Source organism: Anopheles funestus, chromosome 2RL, assembly GCF_943734845.2.
Source record: "Anopheles funestus chromosome 2RL, idAnoFuneDA-416_04, whole genome shotgun sequence".
Lineage (NCBI taxonomy): Eukaryota > Metazoa > Arthropoda > Insecta > Diptera > Culicidae > Anopheles > Anopheles funestus.
In genome coordinates, this window is record NC_064598.1 from 297,024 (window position 1) to 318,469 (window position 21,446).

At 38.0% G+C, this 21,446-nt stretch overlaps 1 protein-coding gene across 23 annotated transcripts in view; it reads right to left on the bottom strand.

Annotated features, from left to right (window-relative positions):
* Positions 1-21,446, bottom strand: part of LOC125760419 (inner centromere protein A) — a 73,400-nt gene that overhangs the window by 14,456 nt on the left and 37,498 nt on the right. For 3 of the 23 annotated variants that reach the window (XM_049420541.1, XM_049420540.1, XM_049420538.1), the window contains exons 1-5: positions 19,102-21,105; positions 2,201-2,257; positions 1,816-1,905; positions 805-1,198; positions 599-729 (exon numbers count right to left, since the gene is read on the bottom strand). In XM_049420541.1, the coding sequence (XP_049276498.1) occupies positions 599-729; positions 805-1,198; positions 1,816-1,905; positions 2,201-2,257; positions 19,102-19,717 (1,288 nt within the window). In that variant the 5' untranslated portion in view covers positions 19,718-21,105. Of the gene's footprint in view, positions 1-598; positions 730-804; positions 1,199-1,815; positions 1,906-2,200; positions 2,258-2,761; positions 3,093-6,967; positions 7,329-18,508; positions 18,585-19,101; positions 21,113-21,446 lie in introns of those variants that run through there. The other 20 variants (XM_049420527.1, XM_049420523.1, XM_049420528.1 and 17 more) reach the window with 16 other exon arrangements.

Here is a 21,446-nt window from a genome sequence, read left to right on the forward strand (position 1 = left end):
CCCTTACTTGCCGTAATAAAACACAGAAATCCCTTCTAAACAATAAAAGCCCTTTGAAGCAAACCATGACCAGCAGCAGTTTATACTAAATCAACAAGGCAAAGCTTCATACAGATATCCGACTACCGATTTAGGCACTGAGAGGACTAAAAACTCTTTGCGTGCATTTGAACAAACAGTGAAACACTATAAATGATAACTGCCACTAACGTAGCCCGAGGAGAAGACTTATTTGATGAAGCGCTAATACTGAAACTGATGATGCAATAAAAAAAAATTAACTGGAAAAATATTGTGATTTTGTGTCCAAAAACGGCTCCCCGTCTTCCTAGATACCTTTTTACAAAAGCTTATCATGTTAAATAATGTGACGAGCTCTAACTCTTCTGTAATATTTGGGTGATTACATGACGAGTAACTGTGGACTAACCGCATTCGATCTGAATGATAATGCTTTATGAGAATGTTCACTTGTTCAAATAGGTGATCGTAGTATGTGGTATGTTGTAATCTAACTGCAGAATAACTCCAACTACACATCCCGCAGGGACATGCCAAAAACCCGTGCCGGGCCGCATCTCAAATCCAGAATACGTACCATCGGTCGAACGATCGAGACCACTAGCGGAGGTAGCTCGTTTCTTTGACGCACTGTCGGTAAGTTCACGCTCGGAACTACGCCTCGTTAATGCCGCCCCTGTATATGCTACGTTCGTAATAGATGTGGCTCTAAAATGGTAAGGGCAGCCGTTAGAAAATGATTATCATACTCTAGCCGAATGAAAAGTCTTATGGTTGTCATACCTCCTATGAGCCCAGAATGAGCTGCACATGCCACTGTCACTGGTATCGATCATCCGTGGCGTCGACGATCCAAATGCAAACTGGATCGAGCCTCGATCACTGCGTCGCTTCGTCTCCATGCGTTGCTCGCGCTCCTGATTTTTGCGCAGAATGTACTCTCGCCGTTCATTATCGGCCTCGATTATGGCGCGACGACGCTCTTCGACCTGTGACCTTCGGTCGCTTTCTCTCCTCCGCAAGTCATCCATCCGGCGACGTCGTTCTTCTTCCTTTTGCTCGCGGAACTTTTGTGCCGCTAATGCTTGTGCCTTCAGCTCTTCGAGCTTCTTTTGGCGTTCTTCATTCTGTCGTTCCTTCATCTGTTTTATTCGTTCCTCACGTTCCTTTTGTAATTCTGGAGAGTAGTGATGCATAATGGAAATAAACAGACTTAATTTTAGTAATAGTAATTAATATTCATTGAGTCATAGGAGTGACAGTTTACAAGCCTACATGATAAGAGATTATGTCACTTTGAAAATTTAGTATTATTTTAATTATTAGGGAAAGAAGTAATTATAATTTGTTGAATCAACCCTTTATCGAAATGAAATTTTCTAATGGCAGTATCGTATCATGCCTTGTATCATGCCAAATTGCTTGTAATTGTAGGATATTTTCTATCAAGTACTTTCTTCGCGAAAAAAATAAATTTAAAATTTAAAGTTAAACTGCACTGTTAAATAAAGTTAAATTGCAAATGTTTCTTCGCTAAATCTACAGTCTGCAGTGTTAGTTGAAGACATTAACAGCATGAGGGGTTTAGTTGAAATGTACGTGCGATTACAATTAAATCAAGAGGAAGGAACAACGCATGTTGATTAACAAAAAACGACCATGCCCTTATTATGCACACGTGCTCAAGCACACTCCATAACAACAAAAAATCACATTGCCGTCGTAGCACCATGATCACTCGAATGTTACAGGCATGCTACTAAAGTACACGATCGACTTCGCTTCATAGCATACCTTCGGAATTTCTACCGTTATTGGCAGTATCATCGCCGACGCAAGCAAACCAGTGAAGGGTATGCGCAACAGATTGTTCATGCAGACGATCTGAACAATCCGTTTCATTACGTGTATGAGGTGAGATGTTGTTGGAGGGAAATAAAAATATAAAGAATAGAAAATATCATCATTAGCAGGGCAAAAGATCCTTATGATGAAAAATGATCGCACATGTTATCATGGGCACTGAATGCACAGATAAACTAAATGTGTAAAATAACTTTATCAGCGACTTCCGAAGCTCACTGCAATAGATTTGTTGTATTTGACCCCACTTTTATAAATGATTTCCCAGCAAACCAGTGTTTTTATGTTTTGATGTTGTGCATATTTGGTAACTTACCTCTATTGGCTGAAGACGGCCTTGACTGTTTCTGTACGGTTGCATCTCTGTTTCCAGCTGAGCATGGTGAACACCAAGAGAAAAAGAAAGAGAGAAAATGAGAACAATAAGAACAATACAATTTTAATGTGAGAGCTGCGATGGCAATATTTGAACATTTTCAATCGCATATAAGGTTAAAAGATATCGGCCTAAACGATACCTTACCTTTAACACAGATTAATGTAAAAGGCATATAGAATTTTATAGCACCTATTAGAAACAGCAAAACATATAACGGAAATAAATATTTCATCGATTTGAACGTAAAGCATTGTAAAATTACACAGTCTTCCTAACCAAAGATACTCTTACACCATCGTCATCATAGATGAGAGACGTGATGAGTAAAGGCATTTCTTTTTTTTTTTTTTTTTTTGATGAATTTTGTCTGTCGGAATATCGACATCTTATTCTTGGGCAAATTGAAACCATTTACAGAGCGCAAACGATTTTGTTAACATTAAGTTTTTGCATTCACCAAGCCCCTCTGCTTCCTGGTTTTTTCTTAAACATTCTTACCTAAACTAAATTGAACATGGCGTGTCTTCCGCGTTCCCAGCAGATGTTGCTGATCGGTCAGGCTGAGATTCTCACGAGACAACGATTTCACCAGTATACCGCGAAGGACTGCGAGCGTCGTGCTCGGAATACCACGATCACTTTCACCTGTTAGCATGATGGCACTTGAGCACATTTATTCATTGAAACTGTCATCATCGCTCAAAACCATTATTCGCGGCAGCCAGCCGCACGCATTTAAGCCCTTTTTCTATAGGTTACAACAACAATTTGATTTTCCTTTTCGTGTGAATGCGTGTGAGTTTGTATTCTTCCCAAATCGCTAACAAATCTGAATAATAATAATATAAGGTCAAAACGATGTCTGAATATTCTTTTCATTCAATAATGTATCTTAATTATAGGTATTAAAATCATTTCTATCAAGTTATGTAATGTCGCTATTTTGGAATTTTTCGTATCAAACATAAAACATTTTCTCATGTAATTTTACACACAAAACATGTTTGATATCTTTCTTGAGAAACATAAAACATGTATTTTTAAGCACAAAACATGTTCTAATTGAACTTCGTCAAACACTTACAATCCAGACAATTACTTTTTAACAACAGTACTAAATTTCATCACAAAAGTGCTGTTCAAGATGCTGGAACACTAGGTGTACTAAATTTTCTTCTTTTCTGGCTTAACGACCTCTAAGATCATGCCGGCCATTTCTGGCTTACTAGACATATTTGTACCACTCAGCCAGATAGTCAGCCATATAGTCAGGTCTACGGGAAGACGGTCTGGAAAGTATACAAGGGCTGAATAATATCTCACCACAACCGCTGTATTAGGTAGAGTGCAGCATACTAAAACACACTTTTTGCAAGTTATCAAAATGTTGCGTTAACAGCTACCTGTTCAATTTGGGGACTGTAGCTAGCTACCAAATCAAAAGTTTTCTTATTCGTTGCATATTACATTATGGGTAGCGGACGAGACGAAAGCCCATCGTATGCTAAACAACTTGTTCTTCTACATCTCCAATGACACTAACACCCATTGTGTTATGATCATTCCAAGACGTTGTTTATGGCCATTCATGGTACAAGTGGTTTGTGTTAGCTTACGTTTTTTTTTATTCGTGTAGAACGACCTGGCCATATTGATGTTAGCTTACATTTGATAATTTCATTTCCTATTCATTTCGCTCTTTTCATACATGATTTTGAATCCGTATGAAAATAAAATTATTAAATATTACTACTATTATTAAACTATTTTTTCTTTTAACAAATTTAAAACAAGCAATGGAAATTAAAAAAAAATGCAACCAGGATCATGTTGAAATAAATTGAATGAATCGAGTTTAGTATAAGCTAAGTGGATCATTAAAATCTATGCCGTAACTTTATTAAGCGCAAACCACACAACTGTCCTTCCTAAGATTGCCATACTGACTGATTCGCCTTTCACTACACACGATTACACGATGCAACTATTGTGTACATACGACGGCAGCGAAACTTACAAATGAAATGAGTTCATATAATATCAAATCATCATATCATGAAATGAGTTCATATATCAAACAAAATAAACAAACATTAGATCACCTTTGCAAATTTTGATTCACTTCGCATTTTGGTATGGATCGTTGAATATTTGTTCAATCATTTGCACATCCATTCAACCCTTACATAGGAAAATCGAGATTTATCTTGCACGGGGCATCATTCGAGAAAAAGGAGGGATATTCATTGTTGCACTACAGTAAATTTGAGATACGAGTGCCATTTAACCGGGTGTCGGATTATCCGTGCAGTTCGGAAATGACAATTTCCGTAATTTGGCATATTAACTTGCTTCAATAAAGGCTTCAATTGTTAATCAATTGCAAAGCAAATGATTGAGTACGACAAGCCAGCTTCACAGAATAACTCAAACTAATATGAAGAACGTGGTAGTTGGGTTGAAAATTTTTCGGTCGATGCAGTCAGTAAACAATAACATACGGTTAGTTTATGGTGTGTCAATGTAACAAAAAAAGACCCCAGAACAATTAAGCGCAGTCGCATATTCTGCAGCCCGCAGTATTCCTTACGCAATCAATGGTGATTTGGCTGACTCTAACATAGTGAAACACATTTTGTTTCATTTAGCATTCGACGAGTTCGCACGTGGGTAAACTACTACGATTATTGATACTAACTTTAACAGTACCATCAAGCAAGTGTATTTATGTATGGGCGAAAATACGTCATATTACACAACACCTAGTGCATATGTCGACCGTAGAACGTTCAAATTGTACGGTGATCGATTACAACAGGAGTGCAGGACTGTTAGTAAATGTCGATCGAGCTCAAATAGTCCGCATGCGTTTGTATTATCATGTAACGTCATGTCTGAAATGGAGGCGGGCTTAATTTGCATCAAATTCAAACTACTGCCCACACGCGTGTACACGAAGCAAACTTGCTTCGTCATAAGCATTTAACTCTTCAAAAATGTGATCACCTCCACCAAGGTCATACCAGCGCCAAGAACCGCGGAGCATGAAGCGATCCAGCTGACATAGCATTTCCGTCACTTTGTCGAACAACTTATCCAATACATTCAATAACCACTTTGAGAGATCGGGGATCCCTGGTGCGTGAACATGATGCAATTGATACCCACCGGAACACAATATGGGCCTGATACTGTACCCCCGGATTCGACTCCGATAAATTTATTCACGCAAAAGATTAAGTGAAAAATACATCCAGTTCTACCCTTAAAAACCAACATCCCTTAACTTGTTTTTCGATTCCTTTGGTATCCTTTTTACGTATTAAGACATTGTTTTCAATTTGCGTTGTTAAAGTTATGAGATTGATGTGTACGATTGGTGCCAAACGTTTGCAATGGGAGAAGAATTTAAACGATGGCTAACAAGTAAATATTTACTTTTATCCATGTATTTGTTCGACACTGGTGGCATTAGTAAGGTGAAGATTCCTTCACCCCTTAGCTTTGGAAACCTTAATCCAGCTAAACATATTTACAGATGATAACTATTAAAGATTACCTAGTGCATACAAACACTTAACCAATCAAAACACCTCTAGAGTTATTTTACCCCATGAAAATGTCAACCATTTCCACCCAAACGCTTTAATCGTTGTTGTGATCGCTTGATTGAAGCGGATAAAATTATTAGTTCGCAATCAATAATCGTTCGTCCGATACTCAACCTCTCTTGTTGATCGTTCAACCATATCTCGGGGACAGGTTTGCCTTGAGGTCGCGCCACAATCCGATACTGTGTCGATTTAACAAAAGTATGCTCGCTATAGGGCATTGCCAAACCATGAATGGAGCTAAGAAGGTTAGTTCGCTAATGAAACCAATAGAGTAGATTTACAAGGCGATTTTTAAGTAAACAAAGGGCATTAAACAAATTTTGGAGAGAGATCGATGGTAATCCATATGCGCTCCTCACCATACGTCACGGTAAAACAGTTTATGGGAAAATAATTTTTAATGGTTTTAAATGGCGCATATTTATCGTCGTGAAGACAACGACGTCGAGAGAAGTACATAGGTATGTGCTTGTGGTTAACGGTGGTTTTATATTGTACATTTGTGTTCATTAGTTTATAAATTATTCGAACTGATAACTTATTTCACTAGAATTCATTCGATAAACATCTCGGGCTGAAGCAAATAACTATTATGCGACATATTCCATACTATTCTGAAAATGTTTATTACAGCATAATTGATTTTATTCGTATATACTTCAGATACTCGAGATTAATCTCGTTAAAGAAATGTTATAGACCCGGTAAATATGTTATATGTATTCGCTCTACCCAAAATTCCACACGCACATACACAAAAATATTCATAAGCAATCTAGTACTAGCGACCAAGAATTCATTTCCTCTATCTTATCGCGTGAATGGAATTTGCCACGAACGCATGCATTGAACTGGGGCTAAGTGCACGTCGCCTTTATTAACTCGCCGAAAAAAGGTGTCAGCAACAGTCACACCGTCATCACGATCAGTATGCAGGGACACACAGCTGCAGGGGTCTCGACAATTGTAAACTTGTTAAACGCTAACTCACATAGAAAATCATATCCTATGTCCCGTTTCTTACACGTCAAACCGCGTCACGATTTTGAGCTATCGATTATATTTCTTTTTTTCACATTCTCTCAATTACCAGATGACGGTGCTGCAGAAACATCAACAATATCAAAAAAGTAAACATAACATAACACATAACACTCCTCACACGCACACATATGGCCCAAAATCGGCCCAACCTTGGTCCATGCTGCGTCTCAGCAACGAACCCAACCCGCACGTTCAAACGAACACACCAGCAATTTTTCAGTAGCTATTCTTACGTGAACTTGTTCCACGCCACAATCTTTCCCTTCATGAAAAAGAAACACACGCGCGATATATCGCATTCAACCTTCGTCTTGTAGCACCACAAAGGAGCGACCGAATGTAAAACGCACTTCGTTCGTCGTACCGGGAGCACTGGAAGACAGAGAATGGAGCGACTGAACCAAGACGGCCAGTCCAGAGTCACGGCAGGTTGGTACGATCACCAAGCCCACGACCACGGTGACTGATTTCGCGCCGTGGTCGCGACTACAGCCATTATTTCTCCGCACACAACTACTATCGTAACCGTCTACACGATGACTTTACGACCGTCATAAGACGTTTTAGCTTAGAGGCTCTCGCGAACAGCGCAAGATGACACAAGCCGCCCTCTGCTTTGAATGTACGCAACAAAACAGCGAGCGGAGATAATCTTTGCACCTCCAGCCAACGGAGACGGAGAGCGACTAGAGCTACAGTGCGCTGCACAGTACGAAACAAACAATTCTCAAACATAAAATCATTCAACAGAAATGATCGTCGCCTCGTACATCGAATCGTACATTCATTTTCGACGCTAGTTTAAGAATTATTCATACATTTACCAACCAACATAGATTCAGATTAGAAAACTATGCTAACATAGTTTCTTGTGCGATTCATACACATTTCAGTTTCAATAGAATCATATGATATCATTTCAGTTTCGAACTAAACCAATGATAGTTAAACAGTCATGAGTATGTTTTCTACAGCATGCTTGCTTCCACAGCATGAGCATTGCTTTCTTTTTTTTTTTTTATTCACGCTACTTTTTGATTAATTTTGTTTCTTGAACGAACATGGACGAAAACAAAATTAAATGTTGAATGAACATTGAAATATCAAATGCAATAATTAAACAAGTACACAGTAAAACCTAACCAATTTACAGGTCCGAATAAAACAAGAAATTGCACAAAACACATTCAGGCAACAATTATTTTTGGATAATTGAACTATTAAACATTTTTATTTCTATTTTTTTCTATTTGCCACGCAACTCTTCAAAAGTTTAGTTGCAGTTCTTTAATAATGTGAAACTACTGAAATCTTACGATGTTCGATGTCTTAATTGCTACTTCCACCGCATAGCGTACAATAAGCGCCTGAAGGTAGACTATGCGCCAAAATCCATAAGCTAATAACATGACGGCAGCTACAAACCGTGCTTGTGACTGCGACAGCAGCGGGCTGCACCATTATTGATAATCTTTTCCGCCATTCTTCATTTCGCGTATCTTCTTCAGACTGAATTCTAAATAAAATCTTCAATACACTTTCAATACACGTAACTAAAGCTTTCTAAGCAAATAACGTATTTCGTTAGGCATAGGCCGATAAAGATTCTGCGATGGAACTTAGAGTGGGGATTTCACCTTGCCGAAGCGCTTGCTAACGATCGTATATGATGAAGCCATCAACAATCTTGTCTTCCTGATTTATGCAAACATAAACCTTGACCATTGTAATTCCCCAAAAGTAAGTGAGTAGGATCTCACCGGCTGTCCCTTAATCCATCCACATGTTGATGATCAAACTGTATCTTAGTTACAAACCTGGTAATGGAACCCTTTCGTGACGTGACAAGATAATGAAAACCGCCAAGGAATTGAAACGATCAGCTGAGAGGAATTTTAGCCCACTTTAAGCGATTACCACGAAACACTACAACACCAACATTCGATGGCATGGCGCACGACGCGATGAAACCCTAGATCGAGAATTGCAACCATGGAACAGGTACTGATGGGAAGGGTGTAAAGGGATGGTCCAAAGATGCAGTATCTATCATCCACTTGAACCTTACCGTTATAGGACACTCAAAACATAGTAAGTACACTTCATGCGTATATTAGAAACTCAAACATATTCCTGAGGTTCAACCAACACTAGTTTCGTTTCAGCTAGTGATGGGTCATGTCTCACAGTGGTACTACGAATGCACAGCACAGTAAAGTGTGCTACAACAATTGCAAAATTAATAAAATTGTCGTATCAGACAAAAATGTTCCGTTGCTTCAATTTTTGTGTCGCGCACAGTTTTTGCAGTATCACCGCAAATTTGCCGTGCTAACACCCTTTTACCATGCTACACACTTTTACTGTGCTTTCATACATTGACTGTGCTGCCACGCATTGGCTATGCTACGCAGTTCTCGCACGGCTGCTGTGTTGCGCACTTTCACATGGAAGGTAGTAGTTTTTGGAGGCTTACATATGTGCATTTTCTGTGGTGACACATTTTTGTTAAATGTTGACATAGTCAATGAGTAGCAGAACAGGGAAAGTGAGTAGCACGGCAAAAGTGCGGTAGCATAGTAAAGGTGTGGCGTACAAAAAGTGTGCGCGACACAAAAATTGTGTAGCATTGAAGCGATGGGACATTTTAGTATGCTACCACAGTTGCACAGCACACCAAAGTGTGCGCGGTACCGAAGCACGACACAGTTAAAAGTGCTATTTGACCCATCACTAGTTTCACATCACTTGTACGTTTCCGATTCAACTCACTCATTCATTCTTTTCACCACTCGACTTATTCGCTCTGAGTTAACTCACTACAATGATTTGTTATTCTCATCTCTACATCTAACTAGGACAACCTGGCATTTACAAAGGACTATGCTCAAGAGTCTTGAACATAATTTTGAACATATTGGAATTCTAATTATTTAAAAAAAAATTACATCATGCAAAAATAAATCCTATTGTCTCATAAAATCAATATTCATTATCTTTGCATATCGCACAAACATTGGGTCATATTTCCCATTATTCTCAGTTCTTAAAGCTTTCACTTTCACACAGTGACCCATCCATAAACCATAAGCAACGCTATTACATACCATCCACTCAACCACTTCACTCCATACCGAATCAACGACGATCGTCAGTACCGAGTGTAAAGGTAAACCCTCTTGCCATGTACATGGCCATCATGTCCTGTTCTATTGGTAGACCCTCGCTCGAAGACCGGTATAATGTTTTACAATCGTAATGATCGTGTCATCAAATCATAAAGATATTACATAATAAATTGCTTCATTCCTGCTGCCTTACGGTATGGCAGCGAATAAATTAGAAACATGTACAAATTTCTATCAATTTACACTCCGTTTCGATTAATTTTTCTATCGACAACTCTTTGCAGTAACAGATGAACTTACCTTTCGACCTCTCCACACCTGCACACAAGGGAGTAGGACACTAAGGAAATATGATGATATGATGAATGACACGATATTTCATCAAAACATTCACCGTCATCGAAAGTGTGGTTCGTTTGTTATTGTCCCATGAAGTAATCTACGAAAGTATGTTAATAATTATCAACCATAATTATCAACACAGAAAAGGCGCACATTTTTTACTTACGCAGTAACATAAAAATCATCATAAAACGCATCAACCGCACGCTCCAGTGCGATGCAAATACTTCATGAACGTCTTGTGCTTATTCTTTATACGGTCATTCGCAAACATGTCTAGATCGTTTCGTACAAACTATCTCCTCAAATTACAAGTAAAGTAACCAGAGTTTAAAGGAAATTACGCTTTACTCGCGAATAACACCAATACGCTCTAAAAAGGAATAGATTTTACATACACCTGCGAATGTCTCCTGTTTCTTGTGGGTTTTATTTTACTTCTGATTAAAATTATTCTTAATTTTGAATTAAGTCTACATTAATCCACTCAAACGACTGCACGAAGCTTTCACTGTATTATGTTTCATAACGTGTTTCTCAATCAATCATTGCAATCATTGCATGAGAAATCATTGCATTTATTCATTATGTACTAAGGTAGCTGTCCATGGCAATTCCGACATGAGTAGTAATGAGTTGAAAATAATATAGCATTAATTCAATGCAGGATTTTTAACTATTTCAATCCCGTGTTTTGCTGCATATCCTATCCCGCAGAAAAGAAGAAATATAAATCGTAACAAGGAACCTGTCCTCGGTAAATTGTAACCGCAACTTTCTATTACTCGTTATGGTGATAGATTGGTTGCCGTTTCTTTAGGAAAAGGCTTTACACCTAGCCTCTTCCACATTAAACTTTTCGTTCAAAATACGTTTCATAACAAGAGTTACACCAAAATGCTATCTAAAAGATTATGCCTTTGGGTTTCGACACCTGTGTCTTTCGACATGATTAGATAGTCTGTCTCAGCCTCTCTCTCTCCACCGGCGAGAAGAGTTTCAATTTTGTATCGGTTTTTAATCATATTACGTTTTTTAACTACTTGTAATAAGCAAACTCGAATCCTTCTTGCCTGTCAGAATACTATGCATAAACGCTTCTGCTTACACATTGACAACTTTCACTCAGGACGGGAGGGCAATAATTAAGGAATTGATGTTTAATTAATTATGATCTCTTTCAAAATCGATCGTTGATTAGAAAATTGTAGCCTATTGGCATTCTAAGACCTCTTAGAAAAGTCTCTTACTACAAAGCATAGTATAAAATTAACAATAAATAAAGATATTAATCACAAGATATATCATCAATGATTCAATGATCAACAGCCCATGAATGAAAAAATTAGCCGCCTGATGTACAATAATTGTTCGCACTATGTTTTTGAAAACATTTAGTTTCTTCTTACTCTCTTTGGGAACGAACGTCAGCAATAGTACAAGTGGGTGTTCGTCTATAATTTCAGCACTTGTTGCGATGTCCAATAGTAAGAGAAATTACTCTTATTCACCTCGCACTGAGCTGCCTGCATCAGAACGTGCCGATGCAAATGATAGAGTGTTACAACGTTTCAAGATTCCTAGTCTTCGAAGTACCGATAGCTTTGAAAACATGAGAAACAAGAAGCGTAGCATAACATAGGACTCCAGCCAAATAGACAACACCGGACGTTGGTGATGGTATTTAGATAAACCTTCCGTTGCAGGTCACGTCATTCGAAATGGAAAGCGCTACGAATTTTTTCAGTTGGGCCGGAACTGAACCCGGGTGGGAAGGGATGGCTCAAAAAAGAAACACCATTTAAGCGTAAAGCCCAATGGAGTATACAGCGCTTCATAATTGTATGCTCAATTTCATACGTCAACCGGTAGTTGGTTATGACCATTCAATCGTACTATTACATCCTTCGAACTTCTCATACAATGAAACCTTTCCTCCTTTTTAACTTTATCGAGTCATATGTTTGAATCATTTGAAGCTATTTCATTTCATTATTCCTTCAAACTCATTGAACAACTTGAAATATAACTGATTTTTTTTTTCATTAAAATCGAAAAGTACCAAAGCTAAGACAGTACCACAATGAGCACATCGCAAAAGCTTTGCGTCATTGTGTATGTAGTATTTGTGTTTCTCCCATTTGCGACTCTTTTTTAGGCATTGGAGGCGTTTACACTCATGTGCGTAGGTGTTTTGGAAGTCATGACATTTTAGTAGCATGTTTCAACAAACTACTTTTTTAAATACAAAAGAAAACTCTTTCAAATCCTTTACTTTCTTACAATGCCTTTGGTAAACGGTTATGTGTAGGAGAAAATTTGCACCACTGACCACCTACACCCATATACACGTGACTATCTGGAAATTATCAAAGGATATGAAGCAGCAGAGAAGAGTTAATTATGACTCACTTTTGCAACATGCCAGCTTCACAACAGAGCCACACCCACCACCTGGATCACGGCAAAAAAGCTTACATCGGTGATGACATCTGCACGCGAGTTATGCATACATGCGATGCGCACCAGACGTGCGTCAGAAAAGCACAATCAACCTACCTCCACAGACTGCTCGCTACGGCCTGGCGTTTATTTTTATTTAACACTCACTCCATATAACAACGGACGGCATTCAACGCATCATCTCCAACTCCAACGTAACAGCATTTTATTTTTATGTGTTGTTTTTTAATCTTATTCCTTACTATCACGTATTGCATGGAACACAAAGGGCGAACATGCGAACGTCAGGCGTGAACGATGAGCGAAAGCGGCTGGTAGGATAGGGCAGGACAGTGAAAACGTAAAAGCGTTGCAAATTTATCGAAATGAACTTTTAATGAAGCGACGAAGAAGATTTTCGAACCATGCGGACAGAAAAAGCATCAGATTTGCGAAAGATTTGCTTCATTTTCGCGCATCATTTTTCAAATCTTGATTGCGCTTTCCAGCGCGCGTATAACACATCCGTAAAAACACAAATACTTCAGCACGTATAATCGTGTAATCGCGTAGAGAAGTGCTGTTGAGATACGCAAAAGTTAATGTTTGCATATCACCCATAAACTAAAACTACTTTGTGTTAGTAAGTTCAGTAGTTTCAACCCGAACTCGCTGCACACACGGGTCGCAGCCGCTTATGGTAGTTTGCACCTACTGAAACCTACCGAACCTACTTCCACCCGAATTCAATCCGAACGATTTGCATCTACCGGTCGGAGTCGCTTAAGGTAGCTTACACCTACCGGGATCGTTGCACCTACTGAACCTGAACCCGAACCGTTTCATGTCGCATACGGTTGGCTCCGACGCGATAGGTTCGGGTCGACCCGCCCATCACTAACGCTAAGTCTTCTTTCGACAACGTCAGTACCTACATATGTATGACTACGATGCATTGCTCATGACGATACTTACGGACAGTTAGCGGGGTAAGACATGTATCACCGTTGACATATCCATCCTTCCGCCATGTAGCAATTTCTACAACACACTTTCTCCTTTGACGCCCAAACCAGTGTAATTCGGAACGCAAAGGAACAACGTTCATTTAAACCCCGGAACTGATGGCTTAGCATCAATCAGAAACTCAAGCAACAACCATCCGTCGAGAAGACCGTGTGACAAACAAACGTTTAGTAAGAAGACATGCAAGTTAACGGAGAAGAATCGAGAAAATGTTAGTAGGTAATAGTCGCCCTCGGGTGGGAAATTGTCAATCTTTCAATCATCCCTTTCAAGAAAATGTGATCAAACATTTGCATTCGACACTAGTTCCCACGTTCAAAGCTTACGAACGAGTATTACGAGGAATATATTAGTATTACGCTGGATTTTTCTGATGACAAATAACACGCTGGTTTCACATCTTTTGAACCAATATGTAGTTCATGAGCAACTGACATTGAAACTATCTTGATAAAGACATTTATATTGATGTCGTTTGCATATTGCACCTGCAGGAAATGATTCAACGTGAATCTTTTTAAGGTTGTCAATTTTTTACACTCTCGTTTGGGAGATGGCCAAAACGAAGACCAGATGCTTGAATCAGACAACATTAAGAAAACTCTTGGCTCCAAACAACATTTCAACTACAGAGATGATTACATTCTTCTCCAATGCCGCAGCGACGCCATGTTTGCATTAGACTATCTCCAACGATTGCCAGTCCAGACGGCGGCGTCTGAGCAACGCCCCAATCACAATGCGGAGGTGTATATCAACAACTTTACTTTATCAACTCATATGATTCACAAAGGTGTTGGTAGCAAAATGAACTCTTTTGACTTGCATCTCAATAAACACAATGACCACACATTAAATCAGATCATATTCTTCTAGAAACATTTTCATGGTATTCTTCTTCATTCGTTTTACTTGGGTTACTAGCAGGTGGCAGCATAATCGCATGAAAAATCAGACGAATTATACGTTATTGTAAATTGTGTATTAGAAATCAAAGTTCCACATGGGACATTTTATCATCTACAAAAACACTACACTGTACAAAAACTTCACTAGAAGTACCGTTAGTTGGCCCGAAAAGTCACTCAGTCCGCGCTCAATTACACCAGTATTCGACAGACGGGACGTAGTTTACAGACGTAAACGTGCACAACAATAGATGGAGCTTCTCCTACACGTAATCTTCATCGGTATCATCTAAGCTAGGTGCACAATTTAAGGTAGTAACGATTTTCAGCCCTAGTCCGCTATTTAATCGAATATTTTTCATCTATTGCGTTGCCAGTGGCATGCAAACGGGTAAAAAGCAAAAACCACACATTTTTACGAACAAGAGATAGTATACTAAATATCCTTCCCGCCAAGAGATAGTAGTTTGTTATGTAGCAGTCGAGGTTAAATTGATTTGAAGAAGTGAATATGATCGTGTTCAACTAATAGTGTATCGTAAAAACGAGAAACATTTATCAACTATTTATATTTCTTTCTTATGCTGAAAAAAATGTGTTAAAGTCTAAAAAAAGTCCCCAGAAATAAACTGGCTTTTCATCATCTTGCAACGTTTTCAAACGAATCTTTCCATGAGGCACTCATCCGCCGGCCTCAATATTCCATTATTGATGTAGCACCACCGAAGCCACGCGCTTAGTTCCCGTTAAAATGGTTTTTCTATTTTAGGTCATGGAAGGTTTATTGCGGGTTTTTGTTGTTGTATTGTCTGCCAACTTTATTATCTTCCACCGAGAAACTTCTTTTAACGGTTAGAAAGTATACCTGCACATATATTACATATATATTATACATATATTATTATGAGATGTATTCATTTCTGGATAATGTATAATTGTGAAGTAAACTATTTCCGTAAATACCATCCAACTATCTTCAAACAGTGTGATGTGCGGATTAAAAGGAATAATTTTACATTTATCCAATATTCAATCATGTACAGATCTTCATCGAAGCAGTAAAAATCGATTAATTGCAAACGAATCAAGCTTACACCTTTGTACTTTACTTACATTTTTTCCAATGATGATTATTATCCAATGATTTTACGGGCTTGAAGTTCTGTTTAGTATATCACTTGTGCATTGATCGCTCTGTTATCATGGTCATAAAAAATTTGCGCCATATGAATTCAGTGTACTATAGTTCTACGCATTCGTTTCAAACTCTTAGAACATTGATTTGTTATCCTATTTAAGCTTAACAACACTCCATAAAAAACTTCAAAGTAAAAACAGTTATGCTTTTCTAGACTAAATCAGGACAAGGTTTGTTTCCTTCAATCGATTGTTTAACTCATTGCAGAAGCACAACAGTTGATTATAACCACCGATGTCGAATCGTAAAAGCGATAGTTTGGGTAACACAACCACCAGAAATGGGCAATCTACATGAGGTGTAGAATAGAGTTCCTGTTTGTAAACAGGTAACCATTTTGAAATGATTTCCCATCACGATGTTCGTTCGTTGGCTGAAATTGGTTCGTCTGTTCTCCGCTTCTAATTCTAGCGCAAAGAAACTACCTATCAAACATATAGAGAAATAAAAAATAAAAGCACTAGACGGGCATCGCACCGTTTGGAGTCTTAACAAACGCTACAATGTTATTTCCCAAAATATAAAAACCCTTGCATGTACAACAAAATGATGCGAATAATACAAAACCATTCAACAACGGTTATTTGTTCTGGTTCAAAACAAATTATCGCAAAATGATGTTATATTCCCATGAATAGGATACTTAGACTGGTTGAATTAAGTACTATAGAGTTGGGTTTTAACTTCATTATTTAAATGAACAAAACTAGTTTTTTAACTAGCACGGTATGCAAAATTTGCAGATCGCGTTGCCGATAAATGCTCACAAAAACATTCATTAAATTTGTGTTTCGCGCCATTATACAACATTTTTAAAGCTCGTATGGGTTCGTTTCGATTTTCCTATGCAGTTATGATAACAACGATGCTCAGCGGAGTATCGAAAAACTTTGTAATACATAAACCAGACAAACAATGCATTCAATGTGAAGTGCCCATTTAGTACAAAAATGTCAATTTTTTGTTTAAATTACATTTTATTGTAATGCTATTAATCCAGATCGACATTCGACATACCAAAGAGAAATCCATTGAAGTACTTCAATGCAGCAAATAGATAGCAGGGGAAAAATAAAGTAACAACCCTTTAACAATCGACTTTTAAATGACGGTAATTGTTGTTCTTATGTTGTGCCCGTTAACTACTCTCTCTCTCTCTATCTCTATTTTTTTCTCTCTCTCATCATCGCTTCTATATCACTCTTCTTTCTCTGATCATCTCTTACTATCTCTCTCTACTGAATACACTACTGTTACAAAGTAACAACCCTTTAATAATCGACTTTTAAATGACGTAAATTGTTGTTCTTATATTGTGCCAGTCGACTACTTCCTCTTTTTTTCTTTCTCTCTCTCTCTCTCTCTCGCTCTCTTTTATTATCGCTGTATATTTCTCTCTCTCTCTCTCTTCTGTCTTTGGTCATCAATTACTATCTCTCTCTACTGAATTTAATTTATTGCCACACTGAATGTTCTACATAACCAACCTAAATATAATTTTATATATAATAAAACCAACCTAAATATAATATTGCTCCTAACAAAGAGATATCCCTTTCATTTCCCTTCTGGAAAACCTGCGCAGATCTTACCATAAATGTTTATCGTTGTGTAGACAGTAACCTCTTTTCCACGATCGAACGATCATGTTCAGCGCAACGTATCAAAAATCAGTTTACTATGTTTGTTTCTGATGTTTTTTTCATTGATGTATTAATGCCGATTATTTTTTTTTTCCTTAAATACCAACCGTATGTTACATTTTAGTAAATGTTATTCAGTAATTCTATATATCGTATGCACGTTCCATCTAAACAATTTTTGATAACGATGGCTATTTTACTGAGGGCTGTGACACTGACATATGAAATATGTTCTCATTACAACCACGGAAAACAAAAGCACGTGTATAGAGCCAGATATAGGAGCAGTCGATGTAGACTTCTTCTACAAACGAAGCAAATTCAACATTGGAGTAAAAATTTTTGCAATGGTTTTTTTCTAAAACAGGTGGTTTGTCATAATTAAAACACTTTTACACTAGAGCTAACGCTTCATGCCGTTTTAGACTTGAAATGTAGTCTATGTTATGTTAGCAAACTACATAAGAAATTATGCAAATCAGATTAGGTGCAGCGCACAAAAAAAATTAACGAAGTTTATATCTTTCCCATTTTTCTATTCTTTTTTTTTTGCTTGAAGACTCATTTTATGGTATCGATGGGAAATTTCAATCAATCAAACACCAAATCTAATGAACCATAGGGACAATACGATCAATACAATTTATCATATTAAATTTTCGCCAAATCATGTGTTTGCTTACTATGGTTGCTTTTGGCGTTGATATTTTGTTGGAGACAACACTTTTTCTCTTACATATCTACAAAACCAACCCTACCAATTGCTTTACCATTAAGAAATTATTTTGAAAATGTATTAATCATTCTATTTGTAGGCAATGTTTTTTAGCTAAATTCATTTAGGATTAGATTATGATTGAGGATTATGGAACTAGTTCATTTAACATATATTTTAATTACCTTCGAATTGAGTTTTTCTTTAATATTTGGCATAAATCACCCTTAAGTTGTATGTATGGGATCGATCAAAACTTACCTGGAAATAGAGAAAGAAATAATAATTAATAACATGTCCATAACCATATCGCAAAACCTCAGATCCTTGCAAATCGATCCAGTATTAAACACTAGTATTATCCGCCTGTGTTTTCAAATGAGCTCCTTTTATTGATATTAAGCAAAAGTAGCAACAAAACGTTGACTAAGGAGCAAACATAATACATACTCATTTGCTTTACTCATTGGGACAATGGATGATTTTCACTATCCATCAGGCACAAAAATGGCAAAACCGGTGTTTTGTCAACATTAGCCATGCCCCAAAAGGCGTGAAAGTGATACTAACTGTGATACACGATACAGGATACAGGAAAGTGATACAGGACTACTTTCCCATGCGCTAAATTATGAATTTTCCTTATTCCCTTTTCATATCAGTTAAGGAGTAAAACTAGATCATACACGAGTTCACATTTGAACTTATCACAAAAGTCATGAAGCAGAAATTATGAATTAAGAATTAATATTTCTCAAACGCATATTCCTAAACTTACGTTGCCAAACGTTATGAGATCCTCGCGGACTGTCCTCCAGGATTTTAATGTCGAAATCATACGCGGCAAGATCTTTGCGAAGGTTCAGCGCCTTGTCCGACGTTAAGGCGCAAGCAGGGAGCAAGAACAAACTGTCGAACTCGTAAATATCTCGTATCTTGGGATTTACACCAGCAGTGCTTACACCGTAACCACCGTTGCTATTACTATAGTAGAGACTGCCACCGTTCGTTATGATTGAACACCCACTTCCCGTTCCTGTCCACGAGGCTGATCCTGTAGGACGATTTATCTGACCACCACTAACGCCGCCAAAGGTTCCTGCTTCGGTACCCCCATTGGACACAAAGCTTCCGTTATGAAGATTCCAGTGGTTCGGTTGCTGCTCGCTAGCAGTGGATGTTTGATTTCGACTTCGAATAATGCGATTGTTATTGGCCGAAGTCGTGGTTACTATGGGAGCCGAGGCAACCGAACTGGCACTGGATGCTCCGTTCTGGAGACTGTGCAGTTGATGGTGCTGTTTGTGGTGATGATGGTGAAGCGTTTGATGATGTTGATGATGATGATGAGTACTAGGGTGGCCTGAAGCACACGGACGTTTCACTGATATCATAGCTCTGGCAGTCCAGGAGGCGGTGTCACGTTCGTTTTATCTTATCGACGACCAACCAAACACGTCACACTAACGCACCCAATACGCCTTCACGCTGGCTAATCTGCTCCTGCTAACATGCACGAAAGCTTTACTGAATCTATTATGCGTACACGCTAAGAACGTTGAGGAATCTCTTCTGTTATCCGTATCAAACATAAGAGCACTGATATATCACTATAAAACTATCACAGAAGCAGAAATTTCTATTTGTACAGCTGAAATCTCAAACGCTTTACTTATCACAGTCATTAAACTAACAGTTACACGGTACGATTCATCGTTAGGTAAGCAGTTTCCGGATCACTCTGCTTAGTTTGTTTAACTATCGATCATTTTCCTCTGTTCCGCAATCGGACGACCATATACTAGATTTAACAAAAAGAACATTAAACATTTGGATACAGTAACACACATACGCACATTTGCAATAACGCTATTCTAGAGCATAAAAAATATCCTTTATTTTGCTGATTTTGCACCTAATCGCTGATTTCACAACAACTAAAGCAATAAAAACTTGAATTTCTTTAAATGTTCAACTTTTGATGCTAATTTTATATGACAGATACACTTCCAGTATCTGCACACCACATGCACCCACATCAACTCACACGATATTCCGATATTCCAAAACTATTTCAATTCGCATGTAACAGACCACATGTAATGGATGATGGATATTCATTATACAAACTGAACTATGGATTATACTGCATTATGGAAGCTGCACTATTAAACCTAAAACTGAACTACATTCCGGGACCGCATCAGCAGTTTTAAAGAAGTACGATAAATCGCTTGCAACCTATCTGATCAGGCTCTTCCTGATTTTGGACACTTCTGAAAAAATCCCATGATCTGGACGACGTGGATGACACCGTTATTAAAGAAAAGCGACCCAAAGCTAGGAATAAGCTATCGTGGAATAACTTCAATGTGTTCCAGCGCCAAAGTATTGGAAATAATGTTACACGATCCAATACTAATCATATTTATTAGACCCAATATATGCAGTAAAATTTGGACAAGTGGTTTCGAAACCAATTAATTGCACATCAGGCGTCCCCCATTGGTAGTAATCTCGTACCAGTACTTCTCGTGTTATTTATCAACGATGTGTCTTATGTGTTACGTGACGTAAATTTTTTATGTATGCCGACGACATCAAAATGTATGCATCCGTAAGCAACTCAACGAACGTACAGCATTATTCTTCTTCTTTCTTAGCTTAACGACCTCTAAGGTCAGGCCGGTCATTTCTGGCTAACTAGACTTGCTTTTACCACGTGCCTGGATAGTCAGTCCTTGGTACGGGGAGACACGGTCCGGATGGGATTTGATACCCGGTCCTGTCGTGTGGAACTGGCGCCGTTGAACACATACAACACCGGCCGCCCACAAGCGGCATTAGAATCGTTTAATATTTTGTGTAATCGGAATCGCAAAGACATAACTTTTGCGGTTTGTTTAGATTTAAGAAAAACGAGTGAAGCCAATATTCGGCGAACTCGTGTAAAATAATAAAATTACAATCACAAATTATCACGAAACTTGATTACACGGAAGATGCTTAATTATTCATATGTTCTTAAGTATTTTAATACTGATCAAAACTCTTGATTGTTTGAAGCTTCAAACTAAGTAAAAGTAAATAATATCGAACAAAATTTATGAAATCTATAGGCAC